General features: G+C 40.5%; 1 protein-coding gene across 2 annotated transcripts in view; it reads left to right on the top strand.

The window, feature by feature from the left end:
• The window catches only part of pdgfd (platelet derived growth factor d), a 180,717-nt gene that overhangs the window by 128,129 nt on the left and 29,769 nt on the right, over nt 1-22,819 (top strand). For both annotated transcript variants that reach the window (XM_043691812.2, XM_043691811.2), the window contains exons 4-5: nt 4,680-4,739; nt 12,198-12,399. In XM_043691812.2, the coding sequence (XP_043547747.1) occupies nt 4,680-4,739; nt 12,198-12,399 (262 nt within the window). The remainder of the gene's footprint in view (nt 1-4,679; nt 4,740-12,197; nt 12,400-22,819) is intronic.

The following is a 22,819-nucleotide window of genomic DNA, read 5'->3' as shown; positions in this document are numbered from 1 at the left end:
TCACACGCCAGAAGGCACCTTTGAAGTATTCACAGCCCCCTTTAGAATCAGCGATACTCTCAAGTGTGGTGTCAGTCATCAATTTTGAAATTGTGAGCTGAATTTCCCCATTTTAGTCAGTTTTTTTAAGATTCATGGTGTTTGTGATTTGTGACTTTTTTCACACAATCGTCCACTCTTCATCACGTCAATTATCCAGCCAGGCTGTACAGCACCATTCCTGTGGAATTGGGTGGATAGGAGAGACAAATGTGCTCCCTGATCCCTTGACTCTCACAATGTTGGCCTCCAGTCAAAATAAATGCGGCCAGAAAATGGACCCTAGCTCCTCAGTTTGTCAACAGGGAGCTAAAGATGTAGATGGACAGGGTCTTGGGAGAGGAGGGAATCACTACTGACAAAGGAGGCAAAGATAACCAGCCAGACAGAAATGTAGTGCAACCATTGCAGCTTTCCAGGTTAAAAAAAACTATGTATAGCAGTGTAGAAAGAAGCTCAATGATCTTCTGCAGTCCATAATGAGTGCCTCTATCTTTTTTTCTGTTATCTCACATATACACAGAGACCAATCACTCTAATTCTGCCACTGCACATGCTTGTCAATAAGGCTCACAGAGTTCAGCTCTCAATATTCATGTCTACTTGGTGGTTCTAACTCATACTCACTCTGAAACTACTAACCCTCCCATCACTGCACTGCCGACTCGCTCACTGAGGCACAACAGCAGCTTTCCCTCTTCTGCATCACTACAAACATCACTTCCAAATGTTTGTGTCATATTCAGTCCCTCCCTTTGTCTCACTGCAGGAAACACAGGCCCAAAATTGGTGGGGGGAAACATGAGTTCTTGTGTCATGTGGAACTAATCCTGGATTTAGCTGGAAGAGAACTTGGCCTCTCATTTGGGGACAGTGAGGTCTGCAAATACTGGAGATCAGAGTTGAGAATGGTTGCCTATGGAGGTCTTGGTGTCCCCAAATGAGAGAGTGTGGTGCTGGAAAAACACAGCAGGTCAGGCAGCATCCAAGGAGCCCTTCCTGATAAAGGGCTTCGGCCCAAAACGTTGATTCTCTTGCTCCTCAGATGCTGCCTGACCTGCTGTTCTTTTTCAGCAACACACTCTCTCATCTGGGGACACTGTGACCTCTATAGGCAACCAACCTATCGAGACTTTAATTGTGCTTTGCTGTGCTGCTGTCCCATTATCACCAATAAAATCTTAGCCTTAACCTGTAAAATATATATCTCTCTCGCACAACTAATACCCTCTGAATGGTGCTAATGCCTGCACAAGTGAGGTCAGAGAACCTCTGCCCCAAGAGGCCAATACCAGAGAGGGTCAGCTCCACCTGAACCACTCAGGAGGAAGCCACTCAACCCTTCAAGGATGCAAGGTTTTCACCTGCACCCTCCCCCAGCTCAGAGACATTCAGCTCAGTGAATTCTCTATCTGTATTAAATCCACTGAGTACATCACCAGTAACCTTGCAACCGGTTGAGGCCCTTGGCACTTAGCTGGAGACCAGGCACCCACTTAGCCTCAGACAGAAGACATGTCACAGGGACATCAGGCAGGTTTGTCAGATGCAGCCAGTAAACTGCATTGAAGAATGAGGAATCCACCAATCAGTACTGTGCTGACTGCAGCGTGCATGTGTCTGACTGTGTCCACGGAGAGATTAACTGCCATGTAGAGCCAGGTCCAGTGCACACGGTGTCTACTGGATATGTTCACAGATTTGTGTTTGATTGCTATAATATAACTGTTTGGCATCAATGATAAGCTGAGAGTAGGAGAAGGCCATTCCCCCTCAGAGAGATGGGGTGGTGCCAGCAGTCACCCACCAGAAGAAGAAGCCATACGTGGACCTCAAGGAACTTGCTTTCAGCACACAAGAAGTGCCCTGACCCCTACTTTCCACTGAGTCCATTTTTTCTAGGACTCTTTGGTACCACATAGATGCTATCTTCATGTCAAACTTAATTGTTCTTCCCTCACTTCTGAAATTTAGCTCTGTTGTCTATAATGGCTTCAGTAAGACCTGGATGGCCCAGTCAAAAGTTAAACTGAGCATTAGTGAACAGGTGTCTAAGTTCCACTTGATAGCACTGCTGGTCACACCTTCCAGCACTTTGCCAATGACTGAATGTCGACTAATGGGGCAGTAATTGGCTAAATTGGCTTTATCCAGTTTTATCAGGTCAAATGTGATCTACACAGGTAATTTTCCGCTTGATCAGGTAGTTACCAACATTGTAGCTGGACTAGAGCAGCTTAACTGAGTGTAAACCTAATTCTGAAGCACCATTTTTAAGCATATTGGCTAGGAAGTTATCCAGGCCCATAGCTTTTCTTGTATCCGGTGCCTTCAGCCATATCTTGATTATGGCATGGTGTGAATCAAGTTGGCTGAAGACTGGAATCTGTGATGGTTGGCAGCTCAGAAGGTGGCCAAGATGGATCACCCATTCAGCATTTCTAGTTAAAGATGGGTGCAATTGCTTTAGCCTTGTCAATTGAGCTGGGATGCTCCATCAATGAGGATGTGAATGTTTGTGGAATCTTCTCCCCCAGCTAGTTATCTAATTGTACATCATCATTCATGACTGGATGGAGCAGAGCTGCAGAATTTCACTCTCATCTGTGGTTGTGGGATCATTTACTCCTGCCTTTAAGCATGCTGCATATGCTGTTTGGAATACAGTTCGACCTGAGTTGTAGCTTCATTTGATTGGCATTTCATTTTTAGGAAACCTAGTGCTGACCCTGATATGCTCTCCTATTCCCTTTACTGAAGCAGAGTCCTCTGTCTTGATGGTAATGAAGGGTGGAACCTGTAGGATCTTGAGATTCCAAATTGGCTTCAGCACAATTCCACTTGTTCAGTTAGCCACCATGCTTCATGAATGCCTAGTTTTGAGCTACCAGATCACTTCTAAATATATCCCATTTAGCATGAGGCTCATGTCCCATTACACTGAGGGCCCCCTCCCTCATGTAAAGACAGGATATTGTCTCTGCAAGGGCTGTATTGTGATCACTTCTGTTGATACAGTCATGGAAAGATGCATCTGTGGTTTGTAGGCTTGGGTGGGTTAGGTCACATTGATTTTCCTCTCTTGTTGGCTCTCCCACCACTTTCCATTGGGAGTCCATACATTTGTCCTGTATGACAAATATGCCATTCACAACTTGTCCAGTTTATTAGGTAACAGTCCTAAAAAGTTACTGTTGGTAACAGACATTGAAGTCCCCATTCAGAGTACATTTCATGTCTTTTCTACTGTCAGTACTTCTTCCAAGTGGTGTCCAGTATAGAGGCCTACTGATTCATTAGTTTAAGGAAATGTTAAGCAGCAGGAGGTTTCCTTGTCCATTCCCTTGCCCAATAATGAGATTTCATGGGACCTGAATCAATGTCCAGAACTCTGAGAAGTTGCCTTCCAACTAGATACCACCATACCACTAGATACCACGAGTGAATCTTCCAGTCAGTGGGACACAAAATACCCTAGGTTAACAATGAATGAGTTTGGGATATAAGCAACAAGGTCTGATTTGGTGTGCTATATTATGTCTATTTACTTCTTGACTATAATCTGCAGAATCGTTCATAAGCCTCTAGATGGCCATGAGGAAGTCAAAGACTTTACAGAGTCAACTGGACTGGCTCCAGTTGTTTCTGTTGCCTTGAAGATACACAAAAACAGCCCATAGCAATTGCCAGTAACTGAGGAGAATTCAGTAACTGGATAACCAATGACACAAATCCATTTGCTATGGCTTCTACAAGCACATCATGCCTTTTCTTGATCTAGACATTGACATGTTCTGGAAGAAGATCTTCTTATACAGGAATTGCACTCATGAGTGAGAGTCTGAACATGGTAAAAAAATGTGTAGGTGACAGGCAAGTCTTGGCTGTGGGTACGAAACAAATCTGTGAAAAGGAAAAAGAAACCGTGAAATATTTGAACTTTAAAGGAACAGCTGTGAGAGAGTGGGAAAATGTTCTGAGAAAAATTGAGGAAATTGCAACATTCCATTAATCGGCATCTAATCCGACAGGCAATTCTGGTTATTCCTCTGAAATTTAACCCAACATCACATTCAGGGCAACCAAACTCCTGCGACAGCCCAATATCGTCCATGTAGGTCAGACTTTACACCGATTTGAGACTAATAATAAATGTAATGATCCATGTGCCGATAATGACATTGGTACAATGAATCCCTTCATAGCTAATTTTATTAAAATGAAACTGTTAAGCATTAATTTTGCAACACTTCAGTGTGCTTATATGGAGGGTTTTGACATGAATATATTGAGCCTCGCAGTATATCAAAATATCAGCTGTCAACCAGAAAATTGAGAGCATCACATTTTATGAAATGTTTTAGAAATTCCAAAGACAGATCTCCTTTCTTTATAATTCGATCTCATTTCAAGCGTGAGCAATACCATACATTTTCCTTTTATCCTATGAAAGCCACAACCACTGCTGCAAAATCACAGCATTAGAGGGACATTAATGAATTTAATGCTAGCATTCTGTGCTATGAATAGGCTCCCATATTAGGAAACCTGCAAAGAACATGATTATTGTAAAGCTGCTGGATATAAAACAACATAAAGAAGAAAGGTGATCAATTGGGAATTGTTTCATTTTGTTTCAGGATGATTTACAGCCGCAGCCCTCAAAACCAAACTGGGAGGCGGTAACAAGTTCTGTTTCGGTAAGTCACTTTTAACCTTTGTTTTGTGACAAAGTACTTAATAAATTAACAATTCAGAAGTACCTAAATGATAGGATCAGGGAAAGGCCATTTAGTCACTCAATTTTGTTCCACCATTCAATGAGATCACGGCGACTCTTTTACCTAATGTTATGAAGCTACATTATTCTATTCTTCTCATACTTAAACTTAATAATTAATCAAGAATCTATTGCTGTTTGTAAAAGGAAGTTCCAAACTCCACCATGTTTTGTGTGTAAAGATGTTTCCTAATTCCAGTACTTTAAAGCCTGGCTGTAAGTTTCACTCTCTGTCCAATGTCCTAGCTTTCATAGTTACAGCTTTTGTCTATCTCCTCTGTCTTTTCCTGTAAACCTCTGATCAAACTGCACCTTAGGGAAGATTCTAGGGAAATATTGCATAATCTCTCCTTGCAATTTATTTGAGTTTCATTATACTGTACATGCTCCAAGATCTGTAACCTTCCTGGAGGGTGCTGTGCACAAGTAATCACTGGGATCTGACGAGAGTTTTGTTTAACTTAAACATGACTTAGAGCCATACAGTCGTACAGCATGGAGACAGGCCCTTTCACCCAAACTGCTCCATGCCGACCAAAATTTCTGTCCACGTTAACCCATTTCTCTGCACTTGGCCCTTATCCTTCTAATCCTTTCCTATCCATGTATTTGTCCAAGTGCATCCTTGTATTCTAAACTGCATCTCATTACATTTTCATTACTTTCTGTGCTATAATGTTTTGTTCTGTTTATATGTTGTCCCTAAATCTTTGGAATCGGTGAGACAGAGGGTCAATTTTATGTTTGAAAATTAAGATCACTGCCCCCTTGTCCCCCAACCGTGTTTACATGAATACTAGAGTGATGACATTAGGTCATAATTTGCTGTTATCATTGCTGGTTTCTGACAATATAGAGGTAAGGTACACTGTGAAATTGGCAGTGAACTTGTCATTCAAAAATAAACTAATTAAAGGACAATTCAGCCAACAAACTTGTATTTTACATTGCCCGTGCCATTTTCCAGTGGGTGCATTTGGAAAAACCTTCAGAGGGAATCATGCCAAGTATTACATGGCATTGTAGGAGCAGATAAAAAGGATGGAAGTAGGAATGTAGCTAACTTTAGCAGAAAAAGTGCTTGAGCTAGTTTTGCAGTTTAATTTATTTAGCATTTTGAGCCTATTTGTCAGAGAAGGGTATCTGGAGATTGGTGTAAAGTGAATTTCCTGCACTTTGTTATGAATCCTGAGATTGATGGCAACATGACCATAATCATTTCTGGATAGAGCTCCAGAAGTTCAGGATACTGGGTGACAAGGATATCCCCTGGATAATGAAGCCAATCCAAACTCCATCCATTGAGATGGCATGGAGGTACAATAAGAGCCATGCTTCCACCAGTGCCAACACTGAGCAAAGTCGAAAACTTTGGTGATGAGAAAGCACAACAGGTCAGTCAGCATCCGAGGAGCAGGAGAGTCGATGTTTCGGGGCAGGGGCGGAAAGGGAAAGGATGCTGCCTGACCTGCTGTGCTTTTCCAGCACCATACTTTTCGACTCTGATCTCCAGCAACTGCATCCTCACTTTCTCTCCATCACTGAGCAGATTATCGGACTGGTCAAAATGAGAATTTGATGTTTGTATTGGTCAGATTGCACCCTTCAATACTCTCCGGCTCAAGTCGTCTCATGCTGTCTTATATAAAACCCCATGCTCCAGAGAGAACAAGCATCAGAGAATGTATTGGAGCAAGCCCTATCCTCTGATGAGAAGACCGAGGATGAATCTGATGAGGGGGAGGATTAGCAATGCCGACCAGCTGCATAATCCAACGAACGGGCTGCTTTTGTTTTAACTGATGTTCTATTTGCATGCTTTCTTTTCTCTTATTTTCTGCTTCACTTCTTCCCCTCTTCATTTATTGTATTTGACCTATTTCTTGAATTTCACCTGACATGCATCAGACACTTTATTTATTTACAATTTTCTCTCCCTCCTTTTTCATGCAAGGAGCCTTGACTTTGGTTCCCTCCCATCCCCTCTTGTTTCAATGTACTGAAACTGAAATATCTCCTCCTTAAACCTCTCCCACTGCTCCGTTGCAGATTTTCCTGTCAAACATCAGTTTGATCTTACCCCAGACAGAATTGCTCTCAACCCATTGATGTTAGCCTTCTTCTAATTTAGACATTCAACTTTTAGATTGTGCCTTGCTCCTTTTCATTACAAACCTAAACTTTATGGTACAATGATCAGGCTTATCAAAGTTGTCTCCCACAGACATCTGCTTCACTTAGTCTACCTCAGTACTCAGCATTAGGTCCAGAAATGTCCCCAGCCTAGCTGGTCAAGAAAGTTCTCTTGAACACAGTTCAAGAGTTCCTTTCCCCCACCCCATCCTTTTTCTCTAACATTATTCCAGTCAAGATTTAATCGTTAAAGTCTCTCACTATCACCATTTTATGTTCTTGTCTATCTGTAATCTTCCTGCAGATTTTCTCCTCTATTATAATTCTCACAATTTGCAGGATACAAAACATCCCTGGGTAGCATAACATCATTTTTGTTTCTCCACATGAACCAAATAATTTCTGTTCATAATCCCTAAGGGTATCCTTTTACCCAGCACCATTATGTTTTCCCTGAACATTGCTGACATCCCACTTCCCTTTTTCCGCATTTTACCTATTTTTATTTACATATATCAAGTGCCCAGCCTTTACCATTATGAAATTATTCTCGCATTGCTATTAGGACTTATAGCTCACCAACTTTACTCACCATGTTCAGTGCATTTTCATTTGTAAATTCTAAACCGATTGTTATATCTTTCTTAGCCTGCTGCTATCTTTAGGCCTGCACCAATGTGAGTGATTCTTAACAGTCCTCTGAAATGGCCAAGCAAAACATTTAGCTGTATCAAATATCTATAAAAAAGTTGAATGAAATGAAAATGGACGACATCAACATAGACATCAAAAATGTCAAAGGCAATCCTGTCAAATTTAACCTGCAAATTCTTCCTCACTAACAGTTAGCACCAAAAGCTACAAAAATAGCTTTCACATTTATTCTCACTGAACCATTACAGTCAATGCCCCAGTCTCCTCCCTCACCATTGCCATCCCTGAGGTGTAGCACAGTGATCTACAGTCAGGAGGAAGTTGTCCGGGGGTCCTCAATGTTGATCAGAACCCCAAGAAGTCTCATGGCACTAGGCCAGAAATGGACAAGGAAACCTTCTGCTGCTGACCAGCTTGATATATCCCCTGTCTTTATTTACCAATTGGCCTGTGACAAGTAGTGAGAGAACCAACAAGAGGGAAAAAAAACTTGATCTTGTTCTGAAGTTCTGAAGAAGAGTCACTGGACCTGAAACATTAATTGTGCTTTCTCTCCACAGATGCTGCCAGACCTGCTGAGTTTCCCTACCAACTTCTGTTTTTGTATTTGATTTTGACCTCACTATCACCAGTTTACCTGTTGTAATTGTATCTGTCTATGCTAGAAGTGACCATTAAACAGACCTTGTGAAAGCAAAGTCCCATCTTCACATGGAAGGCATGTTCCATCATAGGTTAATTATGTCAGAAGAGGCTATTTGCCCATTGAAGCTGTTTTGTGGTATACCAAGGCAATAAAACAAAATAGATTTGAAACAGATTTCGCGGTACATAATTCTGAATCCAAGTTTATCCCAGGTCTTTTGAATACCCAAGTATGTGACATCCACTGGTTGCCTTTTATTTACTTTGCCAATTACTTCCTCAGAAAACTCTAATAGAATTGTCAGGCATGATTTTTGTTTCATAACACCATGCTTGCTTAAAATCACAAAGCATTTTGCTTAATCTTAATGCCTATCTAATATTAGATCACAGCATTTTCCCAATGGCTGATACCAGGCTAATGGGTTTCTAATTTCTGGTTTTCTCTCAGCTGTCTTTCTTGAATAACCGGATTATTGTGGTAGCATTTTATTCCACAGGGAGCAATTCTAGAATTTGGCAAATTTTGGGAGATCAAAAAAGCACTATCCGGCATCTATTTTATCACATAGGAAACAAGCTATTACACCTAAGGTATTGGCTTTAAGTCCCATTAATTTCTCTAATGCCTTTCCTCTCCTGCTTCAAGTTCCTCAATCTCATTAGCACTTGGATTGGCACCATGTTTGGTAGCTTTTTGTGTCTTCTGCTTTGAAGACAGATACAAAATATTTGTTGAACTTGTCTGCCATTGCTTATTATAATTTCTCTTATCCCAGCCTTTAAGAGACCATTATTACATTTTGTACCATGTTTCTGCTTTTTAACTTTTCCCCATATGAGGCATTATTCATTCAGAAAATAGGCAGATGCCATGCACTATTTTCTCATCATTAAGTGCAATAAAGGGCTAGTTTAATTTGCCATTTGACTCTCCCTCATCGCCAGTCCAGAAGGCCACTACAGAATTACACCACATGCTGCATCCAAAAGGCTAAGAGTACTGTGGAAGACCCCACACACCACTCACTCAAATTCTTCTCCCTCCTGCCATCTGGCAGAAGATAGCAGAACATTCAGTCTCTCATGGCCAGACTGTGCGACAGTTTCTTCCCCCAAGCCATCAGGCTCCTTAACACAGTATGATTGGACTCTTTCCCATCTGAAATTCTTTGCACGAATTCGAATTGCTGCTAGAAAAATGTCTGTTATTTATCATTCTTCTATTACATTGTAACTTGCATATTTTGCACTTCTTATGCATTTTATGCCTTGTTCCAGTGTGTAGATTGTGCTATTCATGTAGTACCCTCGGTCCTGGAGGAACAAATTAATAGCTACTCTACTCTTTACTTTAATTTCCATTTTTCACCTTTCCAACACAGTTATCATTCACCACACCCCATAAAGAGGCTAGGTTTTGCTGGACAACCTAGTTTTCTAGAGTGGGAGCAACAAAGTTGTGTATGTAATTTCAATGAAAATGAAATGCCACCTTCTAACTTCGTTAATGTCAATTAAGCCTGTGATGGAGTTGGCACATAGACAGAACTTTGGTTTTGTAGCATTTATAAAGGACAGTCTAGCATAGCGATGATACATTCCCCAGAATGCCACAAGAAGAATGATGTTGCATTCAAACAGCAACAAAGTTGTAGGATTATTGTACAAAACATTATAGTTCAGAATATGTTGAAACACGTGTAAAAGATGGTGGTGGAGTAGGGCTTCCAAGCCCGGGACTCGGCCACTTCTTTTATCGATTCTTTTCCTTTTTATACTCTCCTCGCTCTTTTTTTTTTCTCTTTCATTTTATTGTACTTGCCTGATGGTGAAGAGCTTGCTTGCAATGACAGCATCAGCAGCGAGTGGACCTAGCAACATGGACTCATGGCAATGGCGTCCAAGGGAGGGTTTGGATTCCCAACAACCTCTACATCCAGCACAGAATCATGGCGGTGGCAGTGGGGGTGAATTTGTGCCGAGTATAAGACCCGGCAGCATCAACAGGTGCTGCGTCAGCAAAGTGGGACCTGAAGCAGACTCATGGAGGTGGTGGAATCGAGTTGGGGTGGTACTGGGCGGCATCAACAGTGTCTACATTGGTGAGGCCCAGCGAGGACTCACAGTGTTGAGGGTGTTGGTGAGGTGAGATGGCACCGAAGATGGCGAACTCCGTTCCAGTGGTTGCAGTGCTCGAGCCTGGCCACTCGGCCCATGGCGGAGTACTTAGCAAGAAGGACTGGAAAGTTGAACACGTTTTCTTTATTTCCTAACTTTTCTGCTGTTATATTCTATGTTTTGGTTTATTTTTTGTGTTTCAGGATGACATAGCGACACTATAAAACACTTTTCACTGTAGTTTTCCAACAATACACGTTACAATAAATAGACCAAATCAAAATACCTATGTGTTTTTCAGATTTTTAAAATTATTAATTGAAATTTGACAATATAATTAAACTAAAGCTTTCCTAGTTCTGGGTAGTACTCCCTGTTTATTTTGAATATTTTGCACTAATTTGAATGAATACTTTCCTTCAGAGTAGCTAACAATTTAAATTGTATTTAACTAGCATTTAACTCAGGAATAATATCAACACAAATGCCTTCTAGAAAAGGTTAAGATATAAATCCAAGATAATGGGGCTCATGAAGAATGCAATCCACATATATAGCTGCGGAAGAATTATTGATCTTAATTCGGTATTTCACCATTCATACACTGAACTACTGCAACATGTGTGGCAAAGTCACTGCTGTTCATCTCATCCACTTTGTAACGTAGATTTTTACAAGACAGTTTTACAGCGTGATTCACTGAAGCATTATCAGCTCAATCCGTGTACAAAGTAGAAATAGATTGCAGGCCATTTTGAACATCGATCATGGTGAAATCATTCCAATATTGAGTGAGGTCAAGTGGAGAAGCTGTCCAAGACATTTGGGAATTTCTCACACCTGTTGTGAATTAGTAATCTAAATTCAAAGGTATTTACAGATAGAGTATTGTTCGTGTTTTCATACAAATAGCTGCAGGCTTCAAACTGCTGGTTTAATGGGAACTACCTATTCTAACATTTCCAAAAAAGAAATGCAGGACTGGTATAATGAGCCCTGGTTATGATATGAGAATACACTGCTAATTATTTGTTTTTCCAAGGAAATGGACCATTAACAGTTTTCCACAGGCAACATATTTTACTGGTTAAAAAACGACTAAGTTAAAAATCACATCAGGTTATAGTTCAATAGGTTTATTTGAAAGTACATGCTTTCCTATTGCTACCTAATGAAGGAGCAGTGCTCCAAAAGCTAACACTTCCAACTAAACCTGTTGGACTATAACCTGGTGTTGGGTGATTTTTAACTTTGTCCCCTCTTGTCCAACACAGGTACCTCCACATCATTAAAAAAGACTGACCTCCTTCCAAAACACCCGCTAATTAATTGTGTATGTTTTCTGACTGCTCTTAACCTTGCTGGTCAATTTAGAGGCATCATATTATATCAATGAAATTACAAATACAAACAATCCTTCTTCAAGATTTTACAGGAGTGTATTTTGGTGTTTTGTTCTTTACTTGAGTGCAAACCTGTAAGTTTATGACTATGATGATATATTTTTGAAAAGATGGATTTAAGTAAGCATGGTTCATTGCTGAGTATTGGCCCACAGACTTTGCCAACAGTGATTAACTGATCAATAAATACATTGGAAGTAATTATCAGAACACAAATGTTGTTACTGCGTTGTGTATCTCGCATGTTAGAACATTTAGAGTTAGGGAACAACCATTTGCCTAACTTCAAAATAAATCATTGTGTGAACCACTGAGACATTTTGACATAAGAGAGTATTCTATAGCTAGACATGCTGCTATCGGTTTTATACCAAATGATGTTGGTTTACTTTAATATTCTTTGATTGTACTCCTCAATACAGGGGCCACAATGGCATGGCTCAGCATCTACTGCCTCACCACTGACTGTGGAGTCCTTGGATGAGGCAATTGCTGGATTTGAGACAATAGAAGAGCTTCTGAGGCATTTAGATCCAGAATTCTGGGAAGAAGACTTGAACAATATCTTTCAGGCAACAACTGGGTTTCGTGGCAGAACCTTTCACCATCAACGGAAAACCAAAGGTCAGAAATTAATTCATGATTAAATAAAAGTAATACAAATATTATTTCACATTAGAATCAATATAATTGTAAGATTCTATTTCAATGTATTGAAAGTGCATATGCCAGGATGGTAATAAAAACCATTTAAAATGTCAAAATTTGCCTAAAGTTTCCCTTTCCTATCTCAGCTATTTCCTCTAACCATCTCCCTCTCCAATACATCACTTCACCACCCTTTTAATTCCTCTCTTATCTTCCCTCAATGCTCTCCCTCACTTTCTCCCGGTCCTTTAACATAGAAATGTACAGACCAGAAGCAAAAGTAGGCCATTCAATTCTTTGATCCTCTTGACCATTTAACATGATCATTGCTGATCCTCAACCTCAATACCTTTTTTCCACTTTCTGTTCATACCCCTTGATACCTTTAAAGTCTAAAATTGTATGTATCTCTTCCTCAAAATTATTCAGTGTCTTGGCCTTCACTACCTTGTATGGTAGAGAATTCCACAGGTTCACTGTCCTTTAAGTGAAGAAACGTTACCTCATCTCAGTCCTAAATAGTCTACCCTGTATTCTGAGACTGCATCCCCTGGTTCTAGACCCCCGAACTAGGGAAAGCATCCTCTCTACATTTAGTCTGACCAGACTATTAAAATTTTATACATTTCAGTCAGTTCCCCTCCTATCCAGCTAAACTCCAGTGAATACAGGCCTAGGTAAAACAAATCTGTCCCCATTGGTCAGTCTGTCTTTCCCGTTATCAGCTTAGTGAACTGAGTATATCCTTTCTTAGGTATGGAAACCAAAACTGCACGTAATATTCCATATGTGGTCTCACCAAGGCCCTGTATAGCTGCAAAAAGATATCCTTACTTCTGAACTCAAATTGTCTTGCAATGAAGGCCAATAATCCATTTGCCTTCCGAATGACTGACTGCATCGTTCTGTCTACGTGCATTGACTGGTGTACAAGAATGCCCAGATGCCTATGTACATCCACGCTTCTCAACATATCGCACTTTAAATAATACTCTTCCTTTCTGTTTTTCATATTGAAGTGTACAATTTCACACTTACTCACACTGTACTTCATCTGTCAAGAGTTTGTCCACTCACTCAACTTGGTAAAAACAATGACTGCAGATGCTGGAAACCAGATTCTGGATTAGTGGTGCTGGAAGAGCACAGCAGTTCAGGCAGCATCCAAGGAGCAGCTGTTGCCTGAACTGCTGTGCTCTTCCAGTACCACTAATCCAGACACTCACTCAAGTCATTTAAACCAACTTGAAACCTCCTGAATCCTCCTCACAAGACACAATCTTACCCACTTTCCTAACTCTCCTATCGGGCATGCACTATTCTTCTAACCCTCTCTCCTCTCTTTCCACCATCCTCACCCACTGTTCCATACTTTTTCCATTACACCCTCCACCATCTCTCCCTTAGTCCATTGACCCACCTAAACAATCACTCTATACACTCACACAAGAAATCTCTTTAAGAAGTGTCTTCTAAGATTTGCTGATGGCTCATAATTGGGTATTATACTCATTCAATCCCCAATCTGAATTAATTGATTTTGTCAGGACAGCATTAGACCAAAATAATTGAACTTGGTGATTCAGACTGTAAAGAGAAAAATCAGTGAGACTTCTCATTGCTCATTTCAATCCAGTCCATTTTTTAATAAAAGTCAGATAATGGCAGGTTCCAATGGAGCTGTGTTTATATAACTTGCCATAACTTGCTGTCCAAGGTCACTCTTGAAAAATTACAACTTGATGACATACTGGAGGAAAATCAGCAGCTAGACATGAATCAAAATCTAAAAATATTTGCTATCTAAAATGTTAACATTTGAAAAACTGCATCATAAATTGTCAGGATACAATAATTTGGCACTACCGTAAGTAGAAGCAGAAGTGAGAGAATAATAATTTTTCTGCTAACAAGCTTTCAAACTAAAATCTCTAATTTTCACTGCCCTAATAGCTTGCTTTTAAACTGTGTTCTAACTTTTTAAAAGCGTAAGGATGTGAATGAAAACTGATCAGTATTATTTCCATTGTGACTTCTATTTGATTGAATTTGATTGTTTTTATCTTCACTGCAATAATGGTCACATGTCACAGGATGATGAGGTAGCTGGGGACTGGGAACTGAGGCAGTCACTCTCTAAATGAGGATTGAGAGAAGGAAATGTCTGATTTATAAAGCAATGAGATAAAGATCTGTCAGGAAATGCCAAAGCATTCATGCATTTGGGTAATACTTTCATTTGTTTAGTTTGAAGAAGATGACTAGGATATCTGGAGAAAAAAAAAGTATGAATGATATTCGTGAGTGACAGTGTGTTGAAGAAGAGGCAAGAATAACTTTCTTTTCAACTCTAATATTTTCAGCAATGAACTGCAACTGACTGTAGCTTATCTTTTGACTGTCAGTGAAGTATGGAAGTGTGCAAAATTTCCCAATCTGCAAAGAATAATTTAAGATTGGCTTAATTTCAATTGGAGATTCCCTGTTACCTTGGGAAGAGAAGGAGGAAGAATGATTGAAGGCAGTGTGGTAAGGCTGCACTTGGGATGTATAGCACTCAATACTGAAAATGTAATTAGGGGGATTCTGAACCACATTCAGACCAGGAGAAAGAGCAACAGCCTGAAGGAATTGTTAAGAACAACTGTCCCTGGTTATAAGCCACCCTGAATGTAGGAGCCATACTTTTGATCTCTACATCTCTATTACTAATAAACACTATCAATCTTCCATTGTGCACATTAATGCACTGCTGAAAGCCATTCAAAACCTTAACAAGAATGGTAAGCTGCTGAAGTAATTGAACATCGGCGAGATCAAATGCAAACTCACTGAATGGTTCAGGGAACATCTCTGGTACATACGTACAAACCTACCCCCACCTTCCCATGGCCATCCACTTGAACTCCCCCTCCCACTCCCCAGAAGACATATCCATTCTGAGCCTCCTCCACTGCCTATACAAGGCCACCGTCAAACTGGAGAAGGAATACCTCATCTTCTGCCTCAGGAACCCACAACCACATTGCATGAACATTGAATTCGCCAGTTTCCAAATCTCCCCTCTGCCCACCCCATCCCAGATCTAATCCTCTGAATCAGATCCACCTTTTGACCTGACATACCTGTCCATCTTGCTTCCCACTTATCCACTCCACCCTTCCCACCAATCTATCACTGTCACCTCCTATTTTCACCCACCTATTGCCTACCTTCCCCTTAGCCACCTCTCCCCAATTTATCACTCAGCCCTCTTCCTACACCCCACTCCTGAAGAAGCATCCTGCCCAAAATGTCAACTCTCTTGCTCCTCGGATACTGCCTACCTGCTGTGCTTTTTCCAGCGCCATGCTTCATCAACAAAAATCTTACAACTGGACAGACAGTTTGAAAATTCTACAGAGCTGGAAATTTTCACAACTCTGCATTTGATGACTGTGTGTAAACTCAGGTCTGTATCCTGGGCCAGACTTAACATTAATTGGGTGATCTGCTTGGTTCATGCTGTGTCTCTACAGAGACCTGTGCTTATTTTACGTAAAGTTGAGGAGGGAGTGGAGTTATAATGGGGAAGGAACTGATCAAAAGTATATTTTATTGTGGGTCGGGGGTAACCATGATGTCAGAGTGAGGTATCACATTACAATCACATTGCTATAAGCAGATGCTAAAATCAGATTTATGAAAGGAGTGGTTAATTACCCCTAGATAGATTGCTGAGCTGGGAAACTATTGCTTTAAGTTATGGAAATTCTGAGCGAGTGTAGTCCTCCAGTGAACATGCTACCTCTTAGACAAATGCTGAAGATAATCCTACGTTCTTCCATGTAGCTTTATTGATCTACAAGCAAGAGAAGTGAAATCTGGACCATCAGACTATTTATCCAAGTTGCAATTATCTCGTGAACTAGAAATTGAACTGGATCAGTTCCATAAATACTGTGGCCACAAGAGCAGTCAGAGGCTATAGTGAAGAAGGATTTGGTATGCTTTCTTTTATTGGTCAGAGCATTGAGTATAGGAGTTGGGAGGTCATGTTGCAGCTGTACAGGATGTTGTTAGGCCACTTTTGGAATATTGTGTGCAGTTCAGGTCTCCTTCCTTCCTATCAGAAGGATGTTGTGAAACGTAAAAGGGTTCAGAAAAGATTTACAAGGATGTTGCCATGGTTGGAGGATTTGAGCTATCGGCAAAGGCTGAACAGGCTGGGGCTGTTTTCCCTAGAGCATCGAAGGATGAGGGGTGACCTCATAGAGGTTAATAAAATCATGAGGGGCATGGATAGGATAAATAGACAAAGTCTTTTCCCTGGGGTGAGGGAGTCCAGAACTAGAGGGCATAGGTGTAGGGTGAAAGGAAAAAAATATAAAAGGGATCTAAGGGGCAACTTTTTCACGCACGTGGTACGTGTATGGAATGAGTTGCCAGAGGAAATGGTGGAGGCTGATACAATTGCAACATTTAAAAGGTATCTGTATGGCTATATGAATGGAAAAGGTTTAGAGGGATATGGGCCAGGTGCTGGAAAATGGGACTAGATTAGGTTAGGATATCTGGTCAGCATGGACGAGTTGGACTGAAGGGTCTGTTTCTGTGCTGCCCATCTCTATGACTCTTTGACTCCTGAGTCCAAAAGCCTATCCAGCATCTACAAAGCACATGTCAAAAGTGTGATGGAATTATCTCCATTTGCCTAGATGGTCGTCGCTCCAGCAGCACAAAGGCATCTCAACATCATTCAGAAGAAAGCAATCCATGTAATTGCACCTCACCCACCACTCTTGACATTCAAGCTCTCCACCATCAATGTACAGAGGCAACCGTCTCACTCAGGTCCTCCAGTAACTCACGAAGGCTCACTTAACTACACATTCCAAATCTGGAAGGACGAAGGGTAGCAAGTGCTTGGCAACACTACTGCAATTTCCCATTCAAGCCACTCACCACTCTGACTTGGAACTAAATCGCCATTCTTCCTGTGTCACTCAGTCAGAATCCTGGATCTCCATCCAACAGCACGATGGGTCTACCTACTCCGAAAAGACTACAGTGGTTCAAGGAGGCAGCTTACCACCTCTCTTTCCAAGAAAATTCATGATGGATAATAATGATGTTCTAGCCTGTGATATCCATTTCCTATGAACAAATAGCCTTTATTTGAAAAATGTGTCTTCTCATGCTCCATCATCCAGCTACATCTGTTTACTTGTGTTCTGGTTCATGTGTATTCCTATCTCTCAACTATATCATGGATGTTTCTGAATTGGCTCTTGAGAGTGAATGAGCAATAATCAGTATATTACTGAGAGAATTGATGCAGGGGTCCTGGTGTTCTCTCTTTCTTGAGCAAAGTTTGGGAGAAATAAAGGAAAACAAGGGGGAGCTGTGGACTAGCAAACCACATATCACACTCTTTCACGTGAAGGAACCTGACTTTATTTTCTGGCAGTTGATATCATTTGCAATGGATCGAAAAAGAAGAAAATCAAAACATCCAGGTGAACCCTACTGGTAATGGCTAACCTTTCGTCACATATTCCATGTTCTCAGGAATTTCAATGCCTCTTGTGAATCAAGGGGGGGTGAGAAGTAAATTTCACAATTTAACTTTATTATTCAATTAATAGAAGTGGGCTCGCTCAAAACACAGTATGAATAATGGCCCGTTAAGATGCCAGAGGAGAGTGCACATGGAACTGTATGTCAACGGGAGTCAATGTTTTCAGGAGAAGAAAGTTTCTTTTACATCACAAATATGATGAGCTTGTTTTAAATATTCCTTGGGTCCCTGTTACAGAATATTCAATTGATGAAACCCTTAGATAATCTTGTCAATTTACATTTCAATGTCATTGGTTTACATCTAGTTCTAATTATAAGTCACATTTTCCTACACTTCTCAATTATTTTCAAGGTGGTTTCACTGAGGCAGGAAGGATGTTTGATTTAGTGAATATATATCATTATAAACACAATATTTTGTATCTTTGGAATTGTGTTTCAATGTAGGATAAAATGGTGACATGCTCAGAATTCTGTTGATAGTAAACATGTGTGGCTTCCTTGTTAAAGGAGCCTAGATTATTCCACTCACAAGAAGCTGCATGGTATTTAGATTTGTAAGCAATAGCCAAAGCATTTGTGCTGATAGTAAAAACTGTTCATCTCAAGTCTCAGGAAAGTGGTAAAAATGTCAGGTTTTGTATTTTAGCTGTCTATTTAATATCACTATGTAATTAAGTGGGAGTCGAAAGGAAATCTAATCAACATAGCAACCTGGTTGCAAAGCCCATAGGATTCATTTTGCCATGGAGCTGGGCTTAAGAAGAATGGAAGCCATTGTAGGATAGGATTATGTGTTTCTACTAAACAGTATGCCAGAATTACACAGACAGGGCAGTCTGATCGGAACTAAGACAAGTGGAGCAACTGGCAACAACAAGTTTCCAAGGTTCACCTTGCAGTTTGGAGCTCACATTTGGATTGAAAGGATCAGATTTGTGAGGATTTAAAATTAGGCTAGAAGATTCACCTAATCAGAGCAACTGGGAGGATCTTCAGGAAAATCCTATAGCAAAAAACAATAGCTCGAGAGTTAAAAGTTGCTTAGCTGCAAAAGAAAACTTAAGGAAGTAAATGCTTGGAATTTGAGAATTACTTTGCACAGATTGCAGAAGATAGGTTAAATAGACAAAGTTTTTTTTCCCTGGGGTGGGGGAGTCCAGAACTAGAGGGCATAGTTTAGGGTGAGAGGGGAAAGATATGAAAGAGACCTAACAGGCAACATTTTCACGCAGAGGGTGGTACATGTATTGAATGAGCTGTCAGAGGAAGTGGTAGAGGCTCATACAATTGAAACATTTAAGAGGCATTTGGATGGGTATATGAATAGGAAGGGTTTGGAGGGATATGGGTCGGTTGTTGGCAGGTGGGTCTAGATTAGGTTGGGATACTGATCAGCATGGACGGGTTGGACTGAAGGGTCTGTTTCCATGTTGTACATCTCTATGACTCTGAGAATTGATTGTCGCCTTAATGAACGGTAGATTGTTTAAGTATGGAATGGGGTTTCCAATTGTGCTAAAAGTAAAAGGGGATTGTTCTGTTCTGTAGTCTGAATAGTGGTTTGTTTATGTTGCTTTTGGTTTGTTATTTATGCAGTGAAAGTTGTAAACTCCATAATCTTGCCAAGTGTTCCTTTCAGTTAGTCATTGGAAATTGAAATTTGTTTGTAAAATGTTATCGTTCTTTGTGAAGATTAGTATTGGCCAAAATATAAATTATTACGAGGACTTTTTTATTTCATTCTGTAGTGAGTATATACTTCAGCTCAACAAATGATCCAATAGTTAGAATGATTGAGGTTATGGGAACGTGGAGACAAACCCAGAACCAACCTCTGTGACAGTCCTCTGCACAGTCATTTTTGAACAGTGTCAGTTCATTTCTTGCTGTGCATGTGATGTGACACTAAATAGTGCTAAATGGATTACATCAAATAGATTAGCCAGTCTTAGGCATTGAGAGAAATGGAAATATTACACTTGTGTGAAACGATGTGAGCAAGGCAATTGATGAGGATGACGCAAAGTATCTGCAGAGGAAGACAGGAACGGGCAAAAACTTGGCAGATGGAAGTTAATGTAAAATGTGTGGGTATGCACTTTGGTGGGAAGAATAAAGGAGTTGAATATTAATTTAAACATAAATTTAAAAAAGAGAGTGATTTGGAAGTCCTTGTCCATGAATTGCAAATTCATGAATTCCAAATTAGCAGGTTCATTGGAGAAGTAAATAAAATGTTAGCATTTACTTGAAAGGGAATGGATTGTAAGGGAAGGGAGGTTTTGATAAAACTATATAAGGCACTAGGTAAAAACAATGACTGCAGATGCTGGAAACCAGATTCTGGATTAGTGGTGCTGGAAGAGCACAGCAATTCAGGCAGCATCCGAAAAGCTTCGAAATCGACGTTTCGGGCAAAAGCCCTTCATCAGGAATAAAAGCACTAGTCAGACAGCTAGAATACTGTGAATAGTTCTGTGCCCCTCTTCTAAGGAAAGACACATCAGCATTGGATGCAGTCCAGAGAAGGTTCACTAGACTGATCCTTAGTATGGAAGGACTGTCTTATGAGGAGTCAATAGACAATAGACAATAGGTGCAGGAATAGGCCATTCTGCCCTTCGAGCCTGCACCACCATTCAATATGATCATGGCTGATCATCCTTAATCAGTATCCTTTTCCTGCCTTAACTCCATAACCCTTGATTCCACTGTCCTTGAGAGCTCTATCCAACTCTTTCTTAAATGAATCCAGAGACTGGGCCTCCACTGCCCTCTGGGGCAGAGCATTCCACACAGCCACCACTCTCTGGGTGAAGAAGTTTCTCCTCATCTCTGTCCTAAATGGTCTACCCCGTATCTTTAAGCTGTGTCCTCTGGTTCAGCACTCACCCATCAGCTGAAACATGTTTCCTGCCTCCAGAGTGTCCAATCCTTTAATAATTTTATATGTCTCAATCAGATCCGCTCTCAGTCTTCTAAACTCAAGTGTATACAAGCCCAGTCGCTCCAGTCTTTCAGAGTAAGGTAGTCCCGCCATTCCAGGAATTGACCTTGTGAACCTACACTACACTCCCTCAATAGCCAGAATGTCTTTCCTCAAATTTGGAGACCAGAACTGCACACAGTACTCCAGGTGTGGTCTCACCAGGGCCCTGTACAGCTGCAGAAGAACCTCTTCGCTTCAGTTGGGCCCGTACTCATTAGAATTCAGAAGAATGAGATGCAACTTTATTGAAACATGGAATATACTTAGGGGAAGATGCAATAGTTTCTTCTTCTTGTGGAGAGTCTGGGACCAGAGAGCACAATCTCAGAATAAGGGACACAGTGCTGATTCTGGGTGAAAATAGGGCCCATTTCTCAGCAGAGGTTCATAAAATTCAACTATATATATAGAGTGACAGTAGTTTGTACAACATTTAGAAACGTTTTAAACACATACACCAAGAATATGTTGCACCTATTGTGCAAATAAATTTATATTAACCTTCTTAGTCTGTTGTTTAAGCCACTTATGTCTGAGCAGGTTGATGTCACATAAAGTAATGAGTAGAAGATGGCATTTCAAGGCTGTGATTCTTTGGGTTTAGTTTTAAATCTTGGGTGAGAAATCTAAAGAGCATGTATGTTTTGAGGCCTGAGCCTCATTTAAGCAGGACTTGCAAGTTCTCGGTCACTTCACTGAATTCAGACCTATTGGCCATCACCATGCTGGTGTGTGAAATATAAATGCAATAGTGTAAAATACTACAAGCTGGCTTTCTGTAGTGAAGTGGCCCATATCATGAGCCACTTACTCTTTTATAGCCAGGTAAGTAAAGATATTGTACAAACAATTTTGTTGTCTTCCAAGCTTATTAACAGCAGTATTAAGGCAAGTCCTGGGTTATGCATTTGAGATCGAGCCCATGGCAGCGCACATAGCTTATGCAATCCTTCGATACCGAGAGAAGCATCTAATTTCCTTCAGTTTCCCACACATATAATTTTCAATGTTGCCAAATTGATCCTCATCAGCACAAACACTAGCTTCCTCTATTGACGTCCTGTGTTTTGTATTAAAAGGTCTAATACTGAAACAGTCCAGTGGTACATAGGATGAAAGGAGTGCCAGCATACGTGGCCAGCAAGTGATGATTGTATTTGATCACCATTTCAACCCCGCTTGCGTCAGCAGCTCAAACTAAAATCTATCCACATTTTAATGTTCATTCAAAATTAACCAAAGAGCTGAATGTTACCAAAAATCCACTAAATGTCAATTTTGGGGCATTTCAAGGAGAGTTTCTGTTCATGAGCTGCATTTTAATGCACTAAGGTTAGATACTAATGACATGTAAATGCATGCAAATAAGTGTCTCAGTACTCACTAGAAAGATTCTCATCTTGCTGTTCAAAAGCTGATTGCAGAATCAGACTTTTTGTCTTAACATTGAGAATCTCATTTTTTCAGTCTGGCAACATTTTCCCAACAGACCCACCAATGCCTGGTGTTCAGGGACTGGGAAGATTCAGTCCATAGTTTCCTCTTTCCTCTGTTGTTACATGTTTTAATTATAGGACATTTTGCAATGAATACATGGCATATTCTAAATTAAGAGAAAACTCTACCATGAAAATACCTTTTATTTCCAAAATGTTGCTACAATACAGCATTTTCAAGCTGTACATTTCTAAGCTATGTTCTCCTGTAGTTTGATTTGGGTGGCATGGTGGCTCAGTGGTTAGTGCTGCTGTCTCATAGTGCTAGGGACCAGAGTTCAATTCCAGCCTCAGGCAATAGTTTGCACATTCTCCTCCAGTCTGTATGGGTTTCCTCCTGCTATCC

This window comes from Chiloscyllium plagiosum, unplaced genomic scaffold, assembly GCF_037043375.1.
Source record: "Chiloscyllium plagiosum isolate Xiang-an unplaced genomic scaffold, Cpla_swu_hap1 HiC_scaffold_6, whole genome shotgun sequence".
NCBI classification, from domain to species: domain Eukaryota; kingdom Metazoa; phylum Chordata; class Chondrichthyes; order Orectolobiformes; family Hemiscylliidae; genus Chiloscyllium; species Chiloscyllium plagiosum.
The sequence above is the reverse complement of the archived record's forward strand: the minus strand, read 5'-3'. Positions and strand labels throughout refer to the sequence as shown.